At 52.8% G+C, this 18,211-nt stretch overlaps 1 protein-coding gene across 2 annotated transcripts in view; it reads right to left on the bottom strand.

The window, feature by feature from the left end:
* Positions 1-1,777: 1,777 nt before the first annotated feature.
* Positions 1,778-18,211, bottom strand: part of DPH1 (diphthamide biosynthesis 1) — a 36,941-nt gene continuing 20,507 nt past the window's right edge. The window contains exons 7-12 of one of the 2 annotated variants that reach the window (XM_081889618.1): positions 13,239-13,307; positions 9,684-9,840; positions 7,770-7,870; positions 6,818-6,896; positions 6,076-6,210; positions 1,778-2,706 (exon numbers count right to left, since the gene is read on the bottom strand). In XM_081889618.1, the coding sequence (XP_081745744.1) occupies positions 2,596-2,706; positions 6,076-6,210; positions 6,818-6,896; positions 7,770-7,870; positions 9,684-9,840; positions 13,239-13,307 (652 nt within the window). In that variant the 3' untranslated portion in view covers positions 1,778-2,595. Of the gene's footprint in view, positions 2,707-5,669; positions 5,834-6,075; positions 6,211-6,817; positions 6,897-7,769; positions 7,871-9,683; positions 9,841-13,238; positions 13,308-18,211 lie in introns of those variants that run through there. The other variant, XM_081889619.1, reaches the window with a different exon arrangement.

Here is an 18,211-nt window from a genome sequence, read left to right as displayed (position 1 = left end):
GTCAAACAGATTCCTCACTGGCCTTGCAGACAACTTCACTGTCCAGAAAGTGGGAGAAGCAACAAGAGGAACAGCCATTTTAGATCTGGTCCTAACCAATGTTGATGACCTGGTTAGTGGGGTAGAAGTGGAAGGATCATTAGGCGCGAGTGATCATGCTCTTCTGAAGTTCACTATACAGCGGAAAGGAGCAGCCAAGCATACTAGGACTCAATTTCTTGACTTTAAGAAAGCAGACTTCATAAAACTTAGGGAAGTGCTGGGTGAGATCCCATGGACAGTAATACTAAAAGGAAAGGGAGTTCATGATGGCTGGGAGTTTGTTAAGAGGGAGATAGTAAAAGCACAACTTCAGGCAATACCAATGAGACGGAAACATGGAAGGTGCCTAAAGAAGCCAGGGTGGCTATCTAAAGAACTTTTAACTGAGTTAAGATTAAAAAAGGATGTGTACAAAAAATGGAAAAGGGGGGAAACCACCAAAGAGGAATTCAAACAAATAGCCAGCATGTGTAGATACACAGTCAGAAAAACTAAAGCACAGAATGAACTCAGGCTTGCTAGAGAGGTTAAAAGCAACAAAAAAGGCTTTTATGGGTATGTTCGTAGCAAAAGGAAGAACAAAGAAACAGTGGGGTCACTCAGAGGGGAAGATGGTGAAATGGAATTTGCTGCCAAGGAGTGTGGTGGAGTCTCCTTCTTTGGAGGTCTTTAAGCAGAGGCTTGACAACCATATGTCAGGAGTGCTCTGATGGTGTTTCCTGCTTGGCAGGGGCTTGGACTCGATGGCCCTTGTGGTCTCTTCCAACTCTATGATTCTATGATTCTATTCTAAGTGTAACAAAAAAGATATTCACATTTCCCTGTTTCCCAGCCAAGTTCATCACACCTTTTTGTCTTCATCTGGGTTTGGTATTTCTGGAATGGCTACCTGTCTGGCACTCAGGTATCAGGATGCCAGGGATTATCACTCAGGCAGAGGGGCTGCTGAGTAGCTGAGATCATATGTCTATATGAATTTCTGAAGTTTTCCCAGTGAGCCAGTACACAGATGCATTTATCAGTGAATTCTTGCATTTGGTGTCGTGCAGCAAAGGCCCTTTGAAAAGATAGGAAGAAACTGTGATGAAGTGTTTTGTGGGAACAAATCACAAAGTTACAAAAGTGATTGTGCTGATTTTGGTAGTGGGCTGCATGTACATGATATCTGCTGGAGGGGCACCCCCCCAACCTATACATAAATTCCTGCAACACAAGCATCCCACCCCGGCAGTTTCTCCCAAGACATGTTCCTGGATTATTTTTATGACTGATTTCATTTCTATACCGCTTCATATTTGTAAGAAAAAGTTCTCAACCTGCATTAAAATACCATACAGAACATTCCAAAATAGAACTTGACAGAAGAAAATCATATATAGAACATACATTTAAAACAACATAATTAACGGGAAACAGCAATATTATCTTAAAAGACATCAAAATAAAACATTATAAAGGAAGGTCAAGGATGGAATACACATTTAAAGCAGTGCAAAAGGGAAGAGAATAAAATATTGTCATAAACATGGATTGACAGTAACTAGAGATAGATGAAACACTCCCTCCATTTCTTAGTGCAAGGGCTTCAGAGCTGGAAGTTTGGGGATAAACCAGGGTTTCTCAAATCTTTGGGGGCCGCTAGCACCTTGGTTCCATAAACTCACCCCAGTGCCCCCTGCCCTATCCTATAAACAATAGCAGTTTGCATGACCCACTACAGAAGATAACAAAATGAAAACGGCAATGATTTATTGTGCATTTATTTCAAAAAAATAAACATAAGCAAAAATAAATATATGCTCCCCTCTAATCATGGAGCTGAAAAACGAATGTGCATCAAAGAATATTGCATGAAAAATAGAAATATATGTATTTTTGGAAACATTTTTAATGATTACCAAGCATAAAGTGCTGTCTTCCAGGAGAAACACATGAAAACTATTTTACACATTCTAATGATGGAAAACATAAGGGAGAAGGAAATTTATAGCGTATGGTTTGTACTCGCCAAACAGGCACAAAGCTTCACCTACTACAGATGTACGGTAACCAGTTTATTAGAAAACCGATAGCTATTACCAATAATTGGCCATCTTGGGATGACACAGAATTGTAAAGGCAAAGAAACGCCCCCAAAGGAAAACAGCTTCGAAAGTGGTAAGAGCAGTAAACCTGTAAAAACGAAGCGAGGAAAAAGTTTCACTCGAGCTTCTAGTCTGGTCAATCGTAAAACAGCGGCGCATGAGCTCAGAGGGGCCTTCCTCCTGCGCCCCCTGCAGCCCCCTTCCTCTTAGCACCCCTAGGTGATCCCACCGCCCCCAGGAGTTAGTCCCATGCATTTGGGGAGCCAGTGGGCTAGACTTTGGCCCCCACACTGCAGGGCAGCAACGGCCGCTTGCCCCCTTGGACGTGCATCCTCTGGGCTTGGCTAGTGTTTGTGCCCCAGAGTGCCAGCCCTGCTGTTCCTCAGGGGTGCTGCCAAGCCGGTTCTGTGCCCGACAGCTCAGTGTGGTCCCAGGACCCGCCTGAACCCCTCAGGTCTGGCGCGGAACCTCAAGGCTGAGGGCTGGGCAGCGGCACCTCTTCCTTCTCCTCCTCCTCTCGGCAGTCGCAGCGCCCACAGGCATTCTTCTGGGGCTGGAGCATGGCCTTGGCCGGGATCACCTGCAAGAATTGGGCAATACCTGAGAAGCTGAAGGGGCCGTGGCAAGGTCCCAGCCCTCATGGTTTTGAGCTGAGGGCGGGTCTAAACAGGAACACGGGAAGCTGCCTTGTCAGAGAGTACAGAGTCACTCTAAAAAGAAATGCAAGGTTCCAGTCCTCAGGGTTGATTTCAATAGGAACTCAGGAAGGCCCCTTTTACTGACTATTAAGTACAGTGGTACCTTGGTTTAAGAACAGCCCTGTTTACCAACTATTCGGTAAAAGAACTCTGCAAAACCGGTAGTGTTCCGGTTAGCAAACTTTACCTTGGTCTGCGAACGGAATCCGAACGGTGGAAGGGCACCGACGGTGGGAGGCCTCATTAGGAAAAGTGCACCTCGGTTTAAGAACGACTTTGGTTTAAGAACGGACTTGTGGCACAGATTAAGTTCGTAATCCGAGGTACCACTGTACTGATAGATCCAGCATACATTTTGGAAAGCTATTTTTCTGGTATGTATCTGGTATGTATCAGGGCCCTGCGGGACTTGACATCTTTCAGCAGGGCCTGCAAGACAGAGCTGTTCCACCAGGCCTTTGGCCAGGGCACAGTCTGACCCCCTCCTTCTGCAATCCTCATAGAACTCTAGCCCATAGAATTGATTTTAGAATGAATGGATTTTAGAATGTATTTCAATTAATCAATTATTTTTTATGTAAACTGTGTTATTTTTACTGTTGTTAGCCGCTCCGAGGCCGGCTTTGGCTGGGGAGGGTGGGATATAAATAAATTATTATTATTATTATTATTATTATTATTATTATTATTATTATTATTATTTTATTAAGATTATCAGAACCAAATTTTGCATGGTGCTTCCCAAGACCAAGGATCAGCCTTTCGCCTGTGTTTGGATACCATCGGACACCATCAGACTAAGACCTGGGAGACCCCAGGGTCCCTAATCCCTTCCCTCGACCATGACACTCACTGGGTGACTTTGGGGGCTGGTCGCTGCCTCTCAGCCAAGATGACCTCGAAGTGTTGTGGTGGGGAGTATACAAGGAGGGCAGAACTGTTTACACATCACCACAAGCTCCTTGGGAGGAAAAGGTAGCATATAAATGCAATTCAACACATTTTGATCCAAGATGGGGGGCCGGATCTCTCGCAATTTAGCCACTGATTTTGCAAGACTGCACTGATTGTGGGAGAGGGTGTTCTTAGACTTCCTGAGCAACATCAGGAATGAGGTTAGGTAAAAGGTAAAGAGACCCCTGACCATTAGGTCCAGTCGTGACCGACTCTGGGGTTGCGGCGCTCATCTCGCTTTATTGGCCGAGGGAGCCGGCGTGCAGCTTCCGGGTCATGTGGCCAGCAGGACTAAGCCTTTTCTGGCGAGCCAGAGCAGCACATAGAAATGCCATTTACCTTCCCGCCGGAGCCGTACCTATTTATCTACTTGCACTTTGACGTGCTTTCGAACAGCTAGGTGGGCAGGAGCAGGGACCGAGCAACGGGAGCTCACCCCGTCATTGCGGGAATTCAAACCGCCGACCTTCTGATCAGCAAGTCCTAGGCTCTGTGGTTTAAGCCACAGCGCCACCCGTGTCCCTAGGAATGAGGTTGCTAGCTATTAAATAGAATCACAGAATCAAAGCATAGTAGAGTTGGATGTGATCCCAATCTCATCTAGTCCAACCTTTCTGAGCCGCCCTGAGATCTTATAAATCTAATAATATATAACATAACCCCCCTGCAATGCAGGGATCACAGTCAGAGAACTCCTGACAGGAGGCCGTCAAACCTCTGCTTAGATTGCCCATTGCACACGAAGCGGTCATGGTAGAAGCCAGATCTGGTGTTAGCAGGGAAGGTGAATAGAACAGAAAAAACTGATCCAAGAACCGTGAGGATCTAGGACTTCTAGGTCTGCTCTCTGGCTGCGCCTTCGCTGCACTAATGCAACTCCCACTATATGGAAAACAGTTCACCCAAAGTGAGAGGCCCCCCCACCCTGACTGGCCGCTAGGGGGAGACGCCACCATGCAAGTGAAGCGCAGAGAGCCGAGTGCGAGAACCTGGGAAAGGAACCGCAGAAATGGGGCTTCCTTCTGCAGGTTCAACTCAGCAAGCAGGACAAGGGACCTGAGGCCTGTGTGTCCCAGTTAAGAAGCCACAGGCGTCACCCCAAGGGAAAGAGAGGGATCTTGATAGACAAACAGAAAGGGCAGGGCTACTGGTGAGATGGCTACTGACTGCCATGGTCCATCTAGCCCAATGTTGCCTACACTGACTGGCAGCAGCTCTGCAGGGTTTCAGGCAGGGAGTGTTTCTTCCAGCCCTCCCTGGAGATGCCGCAAGTGGGGACTGAAGCTGGGACCTTCTGCACTCAAAGCAGGTGCTCTTTGCCACTGACCGAGCCTTCCCCTCAAGAGCCTGGAGAGCGGCTGCCAGCCAGAGCAAACAGTGCTTGGAGACTGAACTACAATACAGAAATTGGGGGGGGGGGATCCAACCCTGAGCTGTGAACCAGGAAGTCCCAGTTCAAATGCTATGAGCTCTTTGGGTCTCCATTCAGCCCCCTGCTCCCCCCTGAAATTTGGGGGATAAAGAGAATAATGCTGACCTCCTGCTCTTGTAAGGGGTGGGGAACCTTACGTGGCCCCCACGCCTCTCTCTCTGGCCCCCAAGGTCCCCTCCCAGGCTGCACCCTCCTCCAGTGGTCTGGCCCAGCTGCAAAGGTGCCCCGTGCTTCTTGCCTAGTCTGCGGGAGGAGAGGCGGAGGGCAGAGAAAACAGCCGGCTCCTGTCCAAGGATAAAGAGGGCTATTTGCTGCCCCCTCCCCACTTTTGCTTCTTGCCCCGCCTACCCCTGGCGTGCGGCCCTCAAGAAGCTCTGCAAGGGAATGCGGCCCTCCGAGCGGAAACGCTTCCCCGCTAGGGATTGCAGTTTCGAAACGAGCACGAAAGCACTTTGCTGGTTATTACTGTGAATTACTATGAATTGACTGAATTGCATCAATTGTTTTGATGAGTCCGTTGCTGTTTGCTTTATTTATTTATATGCTGCTGCGTTTGATATTATAGAGATCGCAATGCCTTTTTTTTTAAACTAATGCTGTTGCTTCGCGCTCAACATTTGCTGCTGGAAAAGCAGAATACAGATCCCCAGTCAGATCAAATGATGAGAATTGGGAGGCCTTCAAAAGCCCCACTTCCTGCATTGCACGGGGCTGGACTAGAGGACCCTTTGAGGTCCCTTCCAACACTATGAAACAGAAGTGCCAGAGTGCAAGGGCTCCTGTGCCCAGGAAGGTGCCCAGGAGGAACCCCTGCCCCACTCCCCGTCCGCATGCAAAGCCCCCCAAGGGCTGCCGCGCCCCTCACCTCCTTCTCCCGGCTCCCCCTCTGCGGCTGGCGGCTGCTGCTGTGGTTCACCGTCCAAGGCCCCAGCGACTGGCTGGCGTAGAAATCCATGGGGTAGGTCTCTTGCCACTGAACCTGTTGCAGAGCCACGGCGGCCTGAAAAGAGGGGGGAATAAAAGAGGGCAAGGGAGGGCGGGGTCAAGATCCTGGTGGCTCCAGACCCTTCCCTGACTGGAGGGGGTTAATAATAATAATAATAATAATAATAATAATAATAATTTATTTATACTCCGCCCATCTGGCTGGGTTTCCCCAACTACTCTGGGCAGCTTCCAACAAACTATTAAAATACTGTAATTCACCAAACATTAAAAGCTTCCCTAAACAGGGCTGCCTTCAGATGTCTTCTAAAAGTCTGGTAGTTGTATCTGGTGGGAGGGAGTTCCACAGGGCGGGCGCCACTACCAAGAAGGCCCTCTGCCTGGTTCCCTGTAACTTGGCTTCTCACAGTGAGGGAACCGCCAGAAGGCCCTCAGTGCTGGACCTCAGTGTCCGGGCAGAACGATGGGGGTGGAGATGCTCCTTCAGGGATACTGGACTGAGGCCGTTTAGGGCTTTCAAGGTCAGCACCAACACTTTGAATTGTGCTCAGAAACGTACTGAATCCTGTTGTGGTTTGGGCTGCGGGTTCAAGGCCCAGGGAAGGATGGGAGGCGGGAGTCCAGCCACCTCGGGAGAAAGGCGGATGCTATTGTTGGCTCACCTCGTAGGGCGTGAGGAGAGGTCTTCCGAAGGCCTCCCCCCAGTCGATGGAGAGCCTGGGACAAGCCACCTGGACCCACCTGCAGGAAGAAAGAGGAAGAGGGGTTGTAGGGCAACAGGGCAGGGCACCTGCTTGGCATGCAGAAGGACCCAGGCTCAATCCCCAGGAAGAAAAGGTCCCAGATGGGCCAAATCCACCCAGCTAAGAAGGCGAGACCTTAGGCCAGCCAGAGTCTCTCAGCTTCTCCTACCTCACAGGCTGCTGGGAGGACGAAACGGCCCAGCAAAGATTTGCCTCTTCCAAGCCTGCTTTGGGTTCATTTGCTGCTGGGATTTCCTCTATGCTTTATTGAATGCTTGCTCTGTATTTTGCTCCATTGCGTATGGAGTTCATGTTATTGGAAAGGCAAGATTACATCTTTTAATTCTTTCAGAAAAGACAAGTGCCTGTTTGCTTGTTTTTTGACTGATAATGTCATTGTTTTATTCCTTTCTGAGGTTTTGGGGGGTTTATTTCACAGTCAAGCAGGATTTGGATTTTTTTAATGAAATAAATAAGCGAACAAATCTTTGCTTGCCTGGTGGACTAGAACCTTGGCTTTGCTTTTAAAAACAGAAAAGAAGCTTGCCCAATGCCAGGGTCCTGCCCCCACAGTTCTGGGCAGGGCGGCTGAAATGCCCCAACAAACAATGAAATGGGGGAAGAGGAGGCCTCAGGTGTCCCAGTGTGGTGCAGGGGTCAGAGTGTCAGACAAGACCTGGGAGAGACCAGGGTTCGAATCCTTCCACTTAGCCATCAAGCTCACCAGGTGTCCTTGGGGGCCAGTCGCTGCCTCTCTCACGCTCACAGGGTTGTTATGGGGATTAAATTAAGAGGGAGAGCAGAACCAAGAACGCCAAAGAGGGGAGAGGAAGGGGGTGTCTTCTGACCCACGGCACCCATTGATACTCACGCCTCAACATCGGGGAACAGCTGCAGTTTGCCAGGGAAAATCTCTGAGAGCAGGAGGCGGATGTAGGGGCGCCCCAAGGACCGGAGGGTGGACTCCAAGTGCTGCAGACAGGGGGGGGGGCACGGAGAGAAGAGAGGTTGGGACCCGAGACGGAGCCTTAATGGTGGTGGCACCAAACATGTCTCCCCTGCAAGGAAGGTCCACCAGGCTCCTTCTCTCTTTGTCTGCGGAAAAACTTTCTATTCCAGCATGCTTTTCCTTTACAGTCGTACCTTGGAAGTCAAACAGAATCCGTTTCGGAAGTCCGTTTGGCATCTGAAATGTTCGACTTCCAAAGCGCGGCTTCCGATTGGAAGCTCCTGCAGCCAATCGGAAGCAGCGGAACCTGTGTCAAACGTTCGGGTTCCAAAAATAGTTCGCAAACCGGAACAGTCACTTCCAGTTTTCGATTGTTTGGGAGTCGGAACATTAGGCTCCCAAGGTGTTCGGGAGCCGAGGTAAGACTGTATTTTATATACACCACTTATTTACCATCGTCGTGAAGCGGCTTACTTTAGCTGAAGGATCCGGTTAACGGGGAAAGGGCCCCCTGAGTCCAGCGCCCTGACCGTGGCCAACCAGGCACTCCAAAGGGACCTGAGCACTTGAGCAACTCTCCACTGTTTGTTCCCCATTGCTTGGTACACAGAGGTAGACTGCCCCTGGGTTCTGCTATCACAGCAGGACTCTGATTGGACCTGTCTGTCTAGTCCAGCTTCCTGCCTTTATCATAGCATGCAGAAGCATCACAGCCTCTGACACTTGCCCTCTGCCCCCCCCAGCTAAGAATGTAATAAGAACTCTGTATGAGGACAGGAGATGGCCAGGGCGGAATGGAGGCTGGGGGAGGACAGGACTTGATCTCTGTCGCTGGAGGGCTCCTTCGCACACGATGGTTCTATGGTTCTGTTGATTTATTCCTTGCCTTCCATCCCTAAGATACCAGGACAGGTGGCAGCATTAACAACAACCCTGAAACAACACTTTAAAACAACTTAAAAAGGTAAAAGGACCCCTGACCATTAGGTCCAGTCGTGGCCGACTCTGGGGTTGCGGCGCTCATCTCGCTTTATTGGCCGAGGGAGCCGGCGTACAGCTTCTGGGTCATGTGGCCAGCATGACTAAGCCGCTTCTGGCGAACCAGAGCAGCGCACGGAAATGCCATTTACCTTCCCGCCAAAGTGGTACCTATTTATCTACTTGCACTTTGACGTGCTTTAGAACTGCTAGGTTGGCAGGAGCAGAGACTGAGCAATGGGAGCTCACCCCGTCGCGGGGATTCGAACCACCGACCTTCTGATCGGCAAGTCCTAGGTTCAGTGGTTTAACCCACCGCGCCACCCGCGTCCCTTTTAAAACAACTTACAATGGCAGAAAACAGGTGGGCCCTAAAAATATACACCTTGTGTGTCAAAAGCCAGAGCAAAGAGGGGCACCTTCGACATTCTCCAAAAGCTGGACAATGAAGGCACCAGACGCACCCCAGTCAGCAGGGAGTTCCACAGCTCATTTTATTCCTAAAACTATTGGCATACTGCTCTATCATACAAAAGTAAAATAAAAATAAAACCCACGTCAAAGTGGTTTATAAAAAGATAAAACCATACATGAGAACCACAACATATTGGAAGTTTTGCAGCCTCCCTGGGCGGCTCTGCCTGGCTGCGCCGTATCCTCGAACTCAGGTCCTCTCTCAGTTTCCCTGGGCGGAGAGGGGAGAAGCAGCGAATGCAGGAACCAGCCTGCTGCACCCAAGGGAGAATTCCAGACACATTGCTCCACCCATGTTTGCTCCTGGCCCCACCCATTACCCCCCCAGGCTGGAATCATCCCCCCTCCACCGCCAGAGGAGGGACAAGGCAGGGAGCAACTCACTTCCAGGATGGCTGGGGACCCCTGGCGCCCCAACGTCCCCAGGATGAGGCCCCACTTTCCGGCGCGAGACGCCTCCCGGACGGCTTCCTTCCGCGTCCTCTGCATGCGCTCGTGGCCGTAGTGCTCCTCCGAGAAGACCTTGCTGTAGGGGTCGTACCTGCAGAGAGGGGGGCAGGGGAGGGGTCAGAAGCTGGTGGGGAGGGACCCCCACCTTGGGAGAAAGGAAAGACGCAGGCCCTGAACTCAGGCAGGCAGCACCTCCCACTGACGGCACCCATGCGCTTCCCACAGGGGCCAAGCGCAGAACGTGGTGCCCTCTATGCACACCTGAAGCTGCCTGATGCGGAGTCAGGCCTTGGGGTCTGGCTGGCTCAGGGCTGCCCACACTGACTGGCAGCAGCAGCAGCTCTCCAAGATGTCAGACAGGAGGTTTCTCCCATCGGAAGATGCCCCTGGGACTGAACCTGGGACTTTTCTGTGGGCAAAGCTCTGCCATTGAGCCCAGGCCCCTTTCCCTTCAAAAAACAAAAGAGCCAAAACGCTAGTCCTCATGATTAATGGGGTTGCTTCAACAGGAAGCTGCCTTTGTCTGGAACAAACAGCTGGAGAATTGCTGGTGCTGCGCTCAGGTCCTGTCAGCCACCGTGAGAAGAGGGCGCTGGGTCTCTGCTAAGCCCCCTTTGGCCCAACACTGCAGGGCTCTTCTGACGTCCTTTGGGCTCTGCACGTGCTCTAAAAGGCAGCGCGGCACCATGGTTAGTGCGCTGGACCAGGACCTGGGAGAACAGGGTTGAAATCCCCACTTGGCCATGAAGCTCACAGGGTGACCTTGGGCCAGTCACCATCTCTTAACCTAGCCTTCCTTGCAGGGTTGTAATAATAATAATAATAATAATAATAATAATAATAATAATAATAATAATTTATTTATATCCTGCCCTCCCCAGCCGAAGCCGGGCTCAGAGTGGCTAACAACAATAGTGAGATTGTAGTGAGGTTGAAATGAGAGGAGGAAAACCATGAGGTTCTTGGAAAACAAAGGTGGTATATTATTATTATTAATAACAACAACAATAACAATAATAATAGCAGCACATCCGTCTAGCTTTTATCACATCTTTGGAATGGGAGGCAGTTGTACTAAAGGAATGGGGCTGCACCAGGTAGGGGATTTTGTGTGTGTGTTGGGGGGGAGCACACCCCCCCCCCCGTTTTCCGCCGCACAGCAGAGCACCCACTACAGTTTACCCCTTTCCCATTCGAAATCTAAACATTTTGACAAGCACCTCCAGAAACGTGGGTCTCCCATTACGCCCCCCCCCTCCCCGACCGCCCTTCTTCTGGAGGCAGAGCAGGGCCATAAAACGAGGCGATGATGAGCCCTGCTCAGAACCGATGAAATATCCGCCGCTCTGCTGGGACCCGGCCTGCCCACCGCCCAAATCTGAATTCCTGAGCAGGTCGTTTGTTAGCGGCAGGCAGGGGGGGACGGCAGCTTTATGGGGCAGAGAGGCGGCCCAGCCCAGGCGCAGCTTGATTAAAATTCCCTCTGCCAAGCCGGGTAACAAATCACCCGTTTTCCAGGGAAGCGGCGATGGGGAGAGAGAGCGCAGCGGAGCGTGGCCACCTGCGGAAATCAGGCCTTTCCTGCTGGGGGGGGGCAGGGAGAGGGTTGCCCATGGCTACTGGCCAAGATGGCTAGCTGCAAGGGCAGGAGGAAGGACAGGATGAGCCACTGGCCTGATCCTTTAGGCTCTTACGTAGGAGGAGGAGAGGGTGGCCCATGGCTACTAGCCAGAAGTCGCAGCAACCGGCCTTGCTGTCTCCAGCAGAGGAGGCAGGATCACAGCCGTCGCGGCCAGAAAGGAGAAAGAAAACAGGGAGCCAAGCGCACACACGTAGGCCGACTTTGCTGCAAGCAGGATCCGACCCCTGCGCTGGGCTGTGGAAGAAGCGACCGCCTTCGGGAAACCCGCACAGTTCCGGTTGCCACAACTCAAAAAGGATATTGTGGATTTGGAAAAGGTTCTGAGTGGGGCCACCCAAATGGCCCTGAAGATGGAGAGACTCAGCTGTAGCGTTTTGGGGACTTTTTAGTATGGGGGAAAGGTGAGTTGGAGGCAGCGTGACAGAAGGTTTTATAAAATTATTCTCTCCCTCTCCTAACGCCGTAACTTGTGCATGTCCAATGAAGCTGAGTGTTGGTCAGGTATAAGGAAGAACTTTGTTAGACTGTGGAACTCGCTTCCACTGGAGGTACGTGACGGCCACCAACCTGGATTGCTTAAAAAGAGGCTTGGACAAATTCAGGGAGAAGGAGAAGGCTACTAGCCAGGATCGCTCTGCCCTGCCCTCTTCTGTAGACCAGTTTCTGGAAACCACAGGAGGGGGAGAGTTGCTCTTGTGTTCGAATCCTGCTTGCAGGTTTCCCTTTGGGGCATCTAGTTGCTGTCCCAGGTGGGCCACTGGCCTGATTCAGTCGGCTCCTTTTCTGTTCCCTCCCCACGCGCAAACTCCCTCTTCCCGAGCAGAAGGTGGACGTCTGCCTTCCTGTTTGCCTTCTGGTAATCACTGTTTGCTGTCCTTCCTGCTCAGCCCAACCTTGAATTCCCAGGCCGGCCTTTAACGAGATTGTTCCGCCCGTTTAGTGGGAAATCAGCCCGCGTGGAGGGGCTGCGCTGGGGTCCTAAGGAGAGCGGATGGCGAGGGGCTGGGGTGGGAGCAGGCAGCAGGTGTTGGGGGGCCCAGGGTTGAAGAGGGTGAAGGGTGGGGCGCACAGGACTGGGGGTTTTGGTCTATGACGTGCCTGGCGGGGGCTGATGGGAGTTGTAGAGCCAGGTCCTCTGGGCTACTGACCACCTCCTAACCAGGCCAGCCCAACATCTGCTCCTAAAGCCCAGTGGCGTAGCGTGGGTTGTCAGCACCCGGGGCAAGGCAAGTAATTTGTGCCCCCTAACCCGTGGATTTGCGCCCCCTAACCCGTGGATTTGCGCCCCCTAACCCTAACCCCCAGATGTTGCGCCCGGTGCGGCCGGCCCCCCCTGCACCCCCCACGCTACGCCACTGGGGGTAAGGCACCCTCCTCTCCTCCCACCCCAACGGAGAGGGACACTACCTCCATGTAGAAGGGTGTGAAAAAGGGAGCCTTTGCCAGGAGGCTAAAGCCCCCTGGAAATTAAAGTTTCCGTAACAAGGAAGGCACTTTTACAGAAGTGGAGAACCACACGGCTGGGATGAATGTGGCACTCAAGGCTTTTTTGGCCCCCAAGATGCTTTTCCCAGGCCACGCCTCCTACCTAGGCATGCCTTCTATATCCAAGTCGCACCTCCCTCCTTTGCCACACCCCCTGTAGGTCACGCCTCCTCCATAGCCACACACCCCATAGGTCACGCCTCCTCCAAAGCCACACCTCCTATCTCCAAGCCACGCCTCCTCCCAAGCCACGCCTCCTATCTCCAGGCCACACCTCCTCCTTAGCCACACCTCCTATCTCCAGGCCACACCTCCTTCCCCAGCCCCTGCCTGGGCCCCCACCCCCTGCCCCCCTCCAATACCTGTAGGCAGGAATCCCTGGGTTGGCGATCATGATGGACTCCAGGTGGAAACGGCCGTCTCCCAGGTAACTGGAAACGGAAAGGAAAGGAAAGGTAAGGGCGGGCTGCGGCTCAGCGGAGGAGGGCCTGCTTGGCATGGAGAAGAGTCCTGGGTCCAACTGCCAAGGGCATCTCCAGGCAGGGCTAGGAAGACCCTGCCTAAAACCCCGGAGAGTCGCTGCCAGCCTCTGCCCGAGGGAGCTTCCTGCCGAAGCAAACCCTTTGCTTAGAATCATGAGGACTAGAATGCTGCACTCTCTGTTTAGGTGGCCCAATGGTCTGATTTGGTGGTGGCCAGTCAAAGGGGGGGGCGGTTCCCAGAGCTCCACAGAGCCAATGGCCGCCTTCTGCCCCAGACCCCCAAGAAGGGAGGGGGGTCTGAAAACAAGCCCCTCTGGGTACCCACTGTCTCCAGCGAGCCGAAGTGGGTCCACCATTTGTTCTAAAGGAAAGCAAGGGCAGTGGCCCATCTAGTCCGGCATCCTGTTCTCACATGGCCACCCAGATGCCCCAATGCAAAGCTCCCAAGCAGGATTTGAACCCAAGAGCCCTGTTCCCTTGTGTGGTTTCCAGTAACTGGGATCCAGAAGCATTTCTGAGCAGAGCCCTTCTGGTAGGGAGCCCTCCAGAGCTCTTTCTGCCTCCATCCAATCCTCTTCCAAAGCCATCCAAGGCGGTGGTCCTCCCAGCCTCCTGTGGCAGGGAGTTCCACAGTTTAACTGCACTGTGCAAAAAAGGGACTTTCTCTTATCTGTCTCGAATCTTCCAAAAGGAGCCTCGCTTGCACCAATCTGGCTTTCTCAAGAGGCCCCCCTCCGTGCCGCTCAGGCTGCTTTCCTCCATCTCTCTCGCTGCTCCTGCTAACGCTGCATTTTCATTTTTAAAAATGGATCGTGCTTTTCCGTTTGCTATTACACCTTGATGTTTTCGTTGTGCAAAAACATATCTTTTTTTTTAAGGCAAGCAAGGAACTTTAGTATAAACACGTAAACACAATCTGGCTCTTTGTTACTGCGTCCTGTTTGTTTTGCCAGCAAAACGTTCTTTCCAAAGGCAACGGGGGACGCAGGTGGGTAGACTTCTTCTGAACGTGGAGGTACCATATCGCGCCAATGAAGCAAGACCCTTCTACTCTCCAGAATGGACTTTTGAATTTTTATATAAAACAGGGAGGGGCAGCCTGTCGAAAACACACACGGACTCCACCTCCAAGATGGTGGTGGATTTCAACTCCCCGCAGCCAGGAGGACCAATGTTTAGGGACGGTGGGAGGTGGAGTTCTGAGAGATGAGGCCAAAGGGGGCCCATCTGGTCCAGTGTCCTGTTCTCACAGGGGCTCAATGCCCCATAGCACCTTGGAATTGAGATAGACTGCCCCTGCACCTGGAGGTTCCATAAGAACAACACCAGAAGAGCCAAAACGGGTCCAATCCAGCCCAGCATCGTGCTCCTCCAGGGGCCAGCGAATGCTGCCAGTCAGAACAGGTGCGGCTGAGCTACATGGAGCTGGCTGTGCGCAATTATGGCAGCTTCTTTTGTCCCTGCTTAAATCACGCCTTTATTTGGGACCATGAGGACTCGATTCTTGGGTTCTTTTCTTTAAGAAAAGGGACACAGCTTAGCAGGCAGAAGGTTCCCGGTTTGACCCCCGCTGGCATCTCCAGGTAGGCCTGGCAGAGAACCCACTCCAAAACCCCAGAGAGCCTATGCTGCCAGTCAGTGCAGACAGTGCTGAGTTGCATAGTCCTCCCTGTGCCAGATTCTCCACCCTGTTTCCTCCCCAGAACCCGCACCCAGCACCCCCGTCCCCAGCAAGAGCGCCCCCGGGAGAACCAGGACGGGTCCTTAGCGAGGGAGACGTCTTCGTTTCCCGTTGTAATCAGATTCCGAGTCAGCAATTACATCTCAAACTCTTTCGTTCGGCTGCCCTAATGGAGTGAGGGGTCGGAAAATGAATCCGGACAGAAAACCTGACTAGATTTTTTGCCTTTAATTGTGGAATGACATTTCGGAGGATCAAAGCTAATTTGCCTGCTTTCTTTGAAAGCGTCCGCCCAAGAGACGGGCAAAATAATTACTGAGCCTGAGCCGGTCGCGGCAGCAGCACCCAGGGCAGGGGAGGGGGCCGAGGCGAGGAGGGTCTGTCGCCCCTCCGAACCCCCATTTGCGGAACGAGGGAGAAGCCCTCCAAAGCCTCAGAGGGTGAGGAGTCAAAAGCAGGTGGAAGGTCTGTGAAAGGGAAGGGATGGATCTGTGGAACTCATGGCCACTGGGTGCTGCTCTTCTCTCGGGAAACTGCACTGTGGCACAGCAGCCAGCCAGAGGGTGGCTGACCTGTCACTCTCCAGATATTGCTGAATGCCCCTGCTCCAACTGGCCCCCTAGCCTGTGGGGCAACGGGTGAGAAAGGAAGGGAGCTGGGAGCTGAAGGGAATCTAGAGGGCCACAGATTAGCCACCCCTGGGCTCAAGGGCCTGACTCAAAAGCAACATTTCGGTGGCTGACTGCAGGGCCTGCGGTTGTCTCTCAGCCTGGTCTACCTCACAGGGTTGTCAAGAGGATAAAACAAGGAAAGGGGAGAACCTTGATTTCCTTGGAGACAAGGCGAGATAAAAACCAAATAATACATAAAATACATTTTACAAACGTGACAAGAGACAGAAAAATCCTTCTCCCGTCCGACCGGGGGACGGAGTTAAAGAACTTCCACCCTGTCGGCCGATAAACCGTCCCGAGAGGTCGCCACAAAGGTTAAATTCTGCACGACTGACCCTTTGCAAAAATGGACCCCCTGCAGGCATCACCAACATGGTGCCCTCCTGACGGGACCACAACTCCCATCAGCCACTGCCAGGACAGGGCGTGCTTCCCATCAGACACAAAGCAAGGCAATCCACGCTGGCAGGGCCTGATGGGAGTTGTAGTCTACAGCCAAGCGTCGCCTCCATCGCCCCACCCGACAAAAGCAGGCGGCCCCCAGGAAACCGTTCACCAGGGAATGTGGCCCCCAGGGGGCAAAAGGTGAGCCCTCCGACCAGAAGAAACAGAGGCTTTGGCATGCTGTGGGGTCCAGAAGGAGCCAGAGCTACTCATCGCTCTCCAGATCCTGAGACGTAACCCTCCGAGTGGCCGTTGGCGGTACGAGGTCCCGCTCCGGCGAGCGCCATCCATCAACGCCGGAGACTCCGCACTGGTGTTCTAATAGTTGACGTGCGCCTTCGTTGCTGCCAAATTTAATTAAATTTGGAGGGACGCTCAGGAGCGGCGCTGGATGGATCCAGACCGCTGAGTCTGGTCTGGCAGCCTCTCTCCAGGGATTTGGGTCATTCCCAGCCCCACCCACAGATGTCAAACAGAGACCCCCTTTTGTCCCCCAGAGTCTCAGGGTGTCTTATAAGACCCCGAAGCACCTCTCCTCCTCAAAGATGCCCCTCGGATGCTGCTCTGCACTTGGCTAGGGCAGAGACACAACGGGGAACCTCCCCGGAGGACAGGCCCGCCCTGTGGCGCCAGCCTCAAGAGCAGGCAGCCTAATGGCGCCCGATACTTAGAGGCAAGCCTCTGCCTGTTGGTGGAAGGCAGCCACCAGGACAGAACTAGGCATCACACAGGGGTACAGCGGGCAGCCTCCTCTGCCTCCACATCTCCTCTTGCTGCTGCTGCTGGAGTCCCAGTCTGCCCTGACTCACGAGGCAATCTAGTCTCTGGTCCCCATTGGGAGCAGCAGAGTTCAGCTTTCAGGGGGCTGGACTAGAGGACCTTCGGGGGTCCCTTCCAATCCCACAATTCTGTAAGTCTCTGAACTCCTAGGAAGGCGGCCCCAACCTGACTATCCCAAACCTATCCAGCTCCCCCGGAAGGAGGGGAAACTGGGGAAGGTTGGCCACGGTGGCGGCAAAAAACCCTCCATCATTTTGGTTGTGGGGCTGGCCAGAAAAGCCCCCTCCCCTCCCTGCCCACCCCCTCTCATCCCAGAGTGGGGGGGGGGCGTTATTTATTTCCCTCTGTCTCCCTGCTGCGCCGTTCACAGCGCATTAAGCATTTCCATTACCTCTCATAATTAGGTGTGCGGGAGGCAGGGGCCGGCTAATTCGCTGTCCTTAAAGAAAATTAATGGGGTTGCCGCATCAGGCCCAGAGTCGTCTGTCTTCCCCCAAAGTGCCAAGTTCTCTCCCCCCCCATCTCTCTCTGGCCCCACATCCGGGGGGCAAAGTGCCACCGAGGCCTTCCACAGACAGGAGTCGGTCCAGGACCAAAAGGTGGATGGCAGAAGCAGCCATAACTTCTCAAAAACTTCCGTCAAGATTTCCAGAGGTCACACGGGGGTTCTGTGGGGTTCTGCAGGCCGAGAGGCACCACAGTCTCTGGGCACGGGCTTGCAAATATGCCCCCCTCCACCCCACTGATACCTGGCCCCTGGGACCTTCCCCGGCCCCCACCCATAGGACATTACCGCCACCAGCCAAGCTTTGTGAAGCGGCATTCCTGAAGCTCCCAACCCAAAGGGCAAGGGCAAGGCACTCTGCGTCTGCTCAGAGGGCCCCTTTTCTTTTGTCCCTTCAGCTCGGAGTTGAGTCAGGGCAAGAAACCTGAGCCCCCAATCCCATTACGGATGCTGCGGGAGGTTAACCCAGATCAATTCCCCCAGATGAACTATCCCACATGATTTCTGGGTCCTGCGAGATTCTCCATAGCACAAAAACGGAAAAACCTGCAAGATTAATCTCTTGAATTACGGCACGAAAACTGCCTGGAACTTGGCCATTGTCCAGAAAATAGCCTGTAACGTCTGAGTCACAAAAGGAAAAGAACTCGTGTGAGGTTTTTGGTCAGCAGACAACCGGCAAAACTCACTTGCCTACACAGTCATACCTTGGTTTTTGAACAGCTTAGTTCTCAAACGTTTTGGCTCCCGAACGCCACAAACTCGGAAG

The sequence above is a fragment of the Podarcis melisellensis genome (genome assembly GCF_964234715.1).
Source record: "Podarcis melisellensis genome assembly, chromosome: 15".
In the NCBI taxonomy this organism is placed as follows: domain Eukaryota; kingdom Metazoa; phylum Chordata; class Lepidosauria; order Squamata; family Lacertidae; genus Podarcis; species Podarcis melisellensis.
This window is presented reverse-complemented; position numbering and strand designations above follow the sequence as displayed.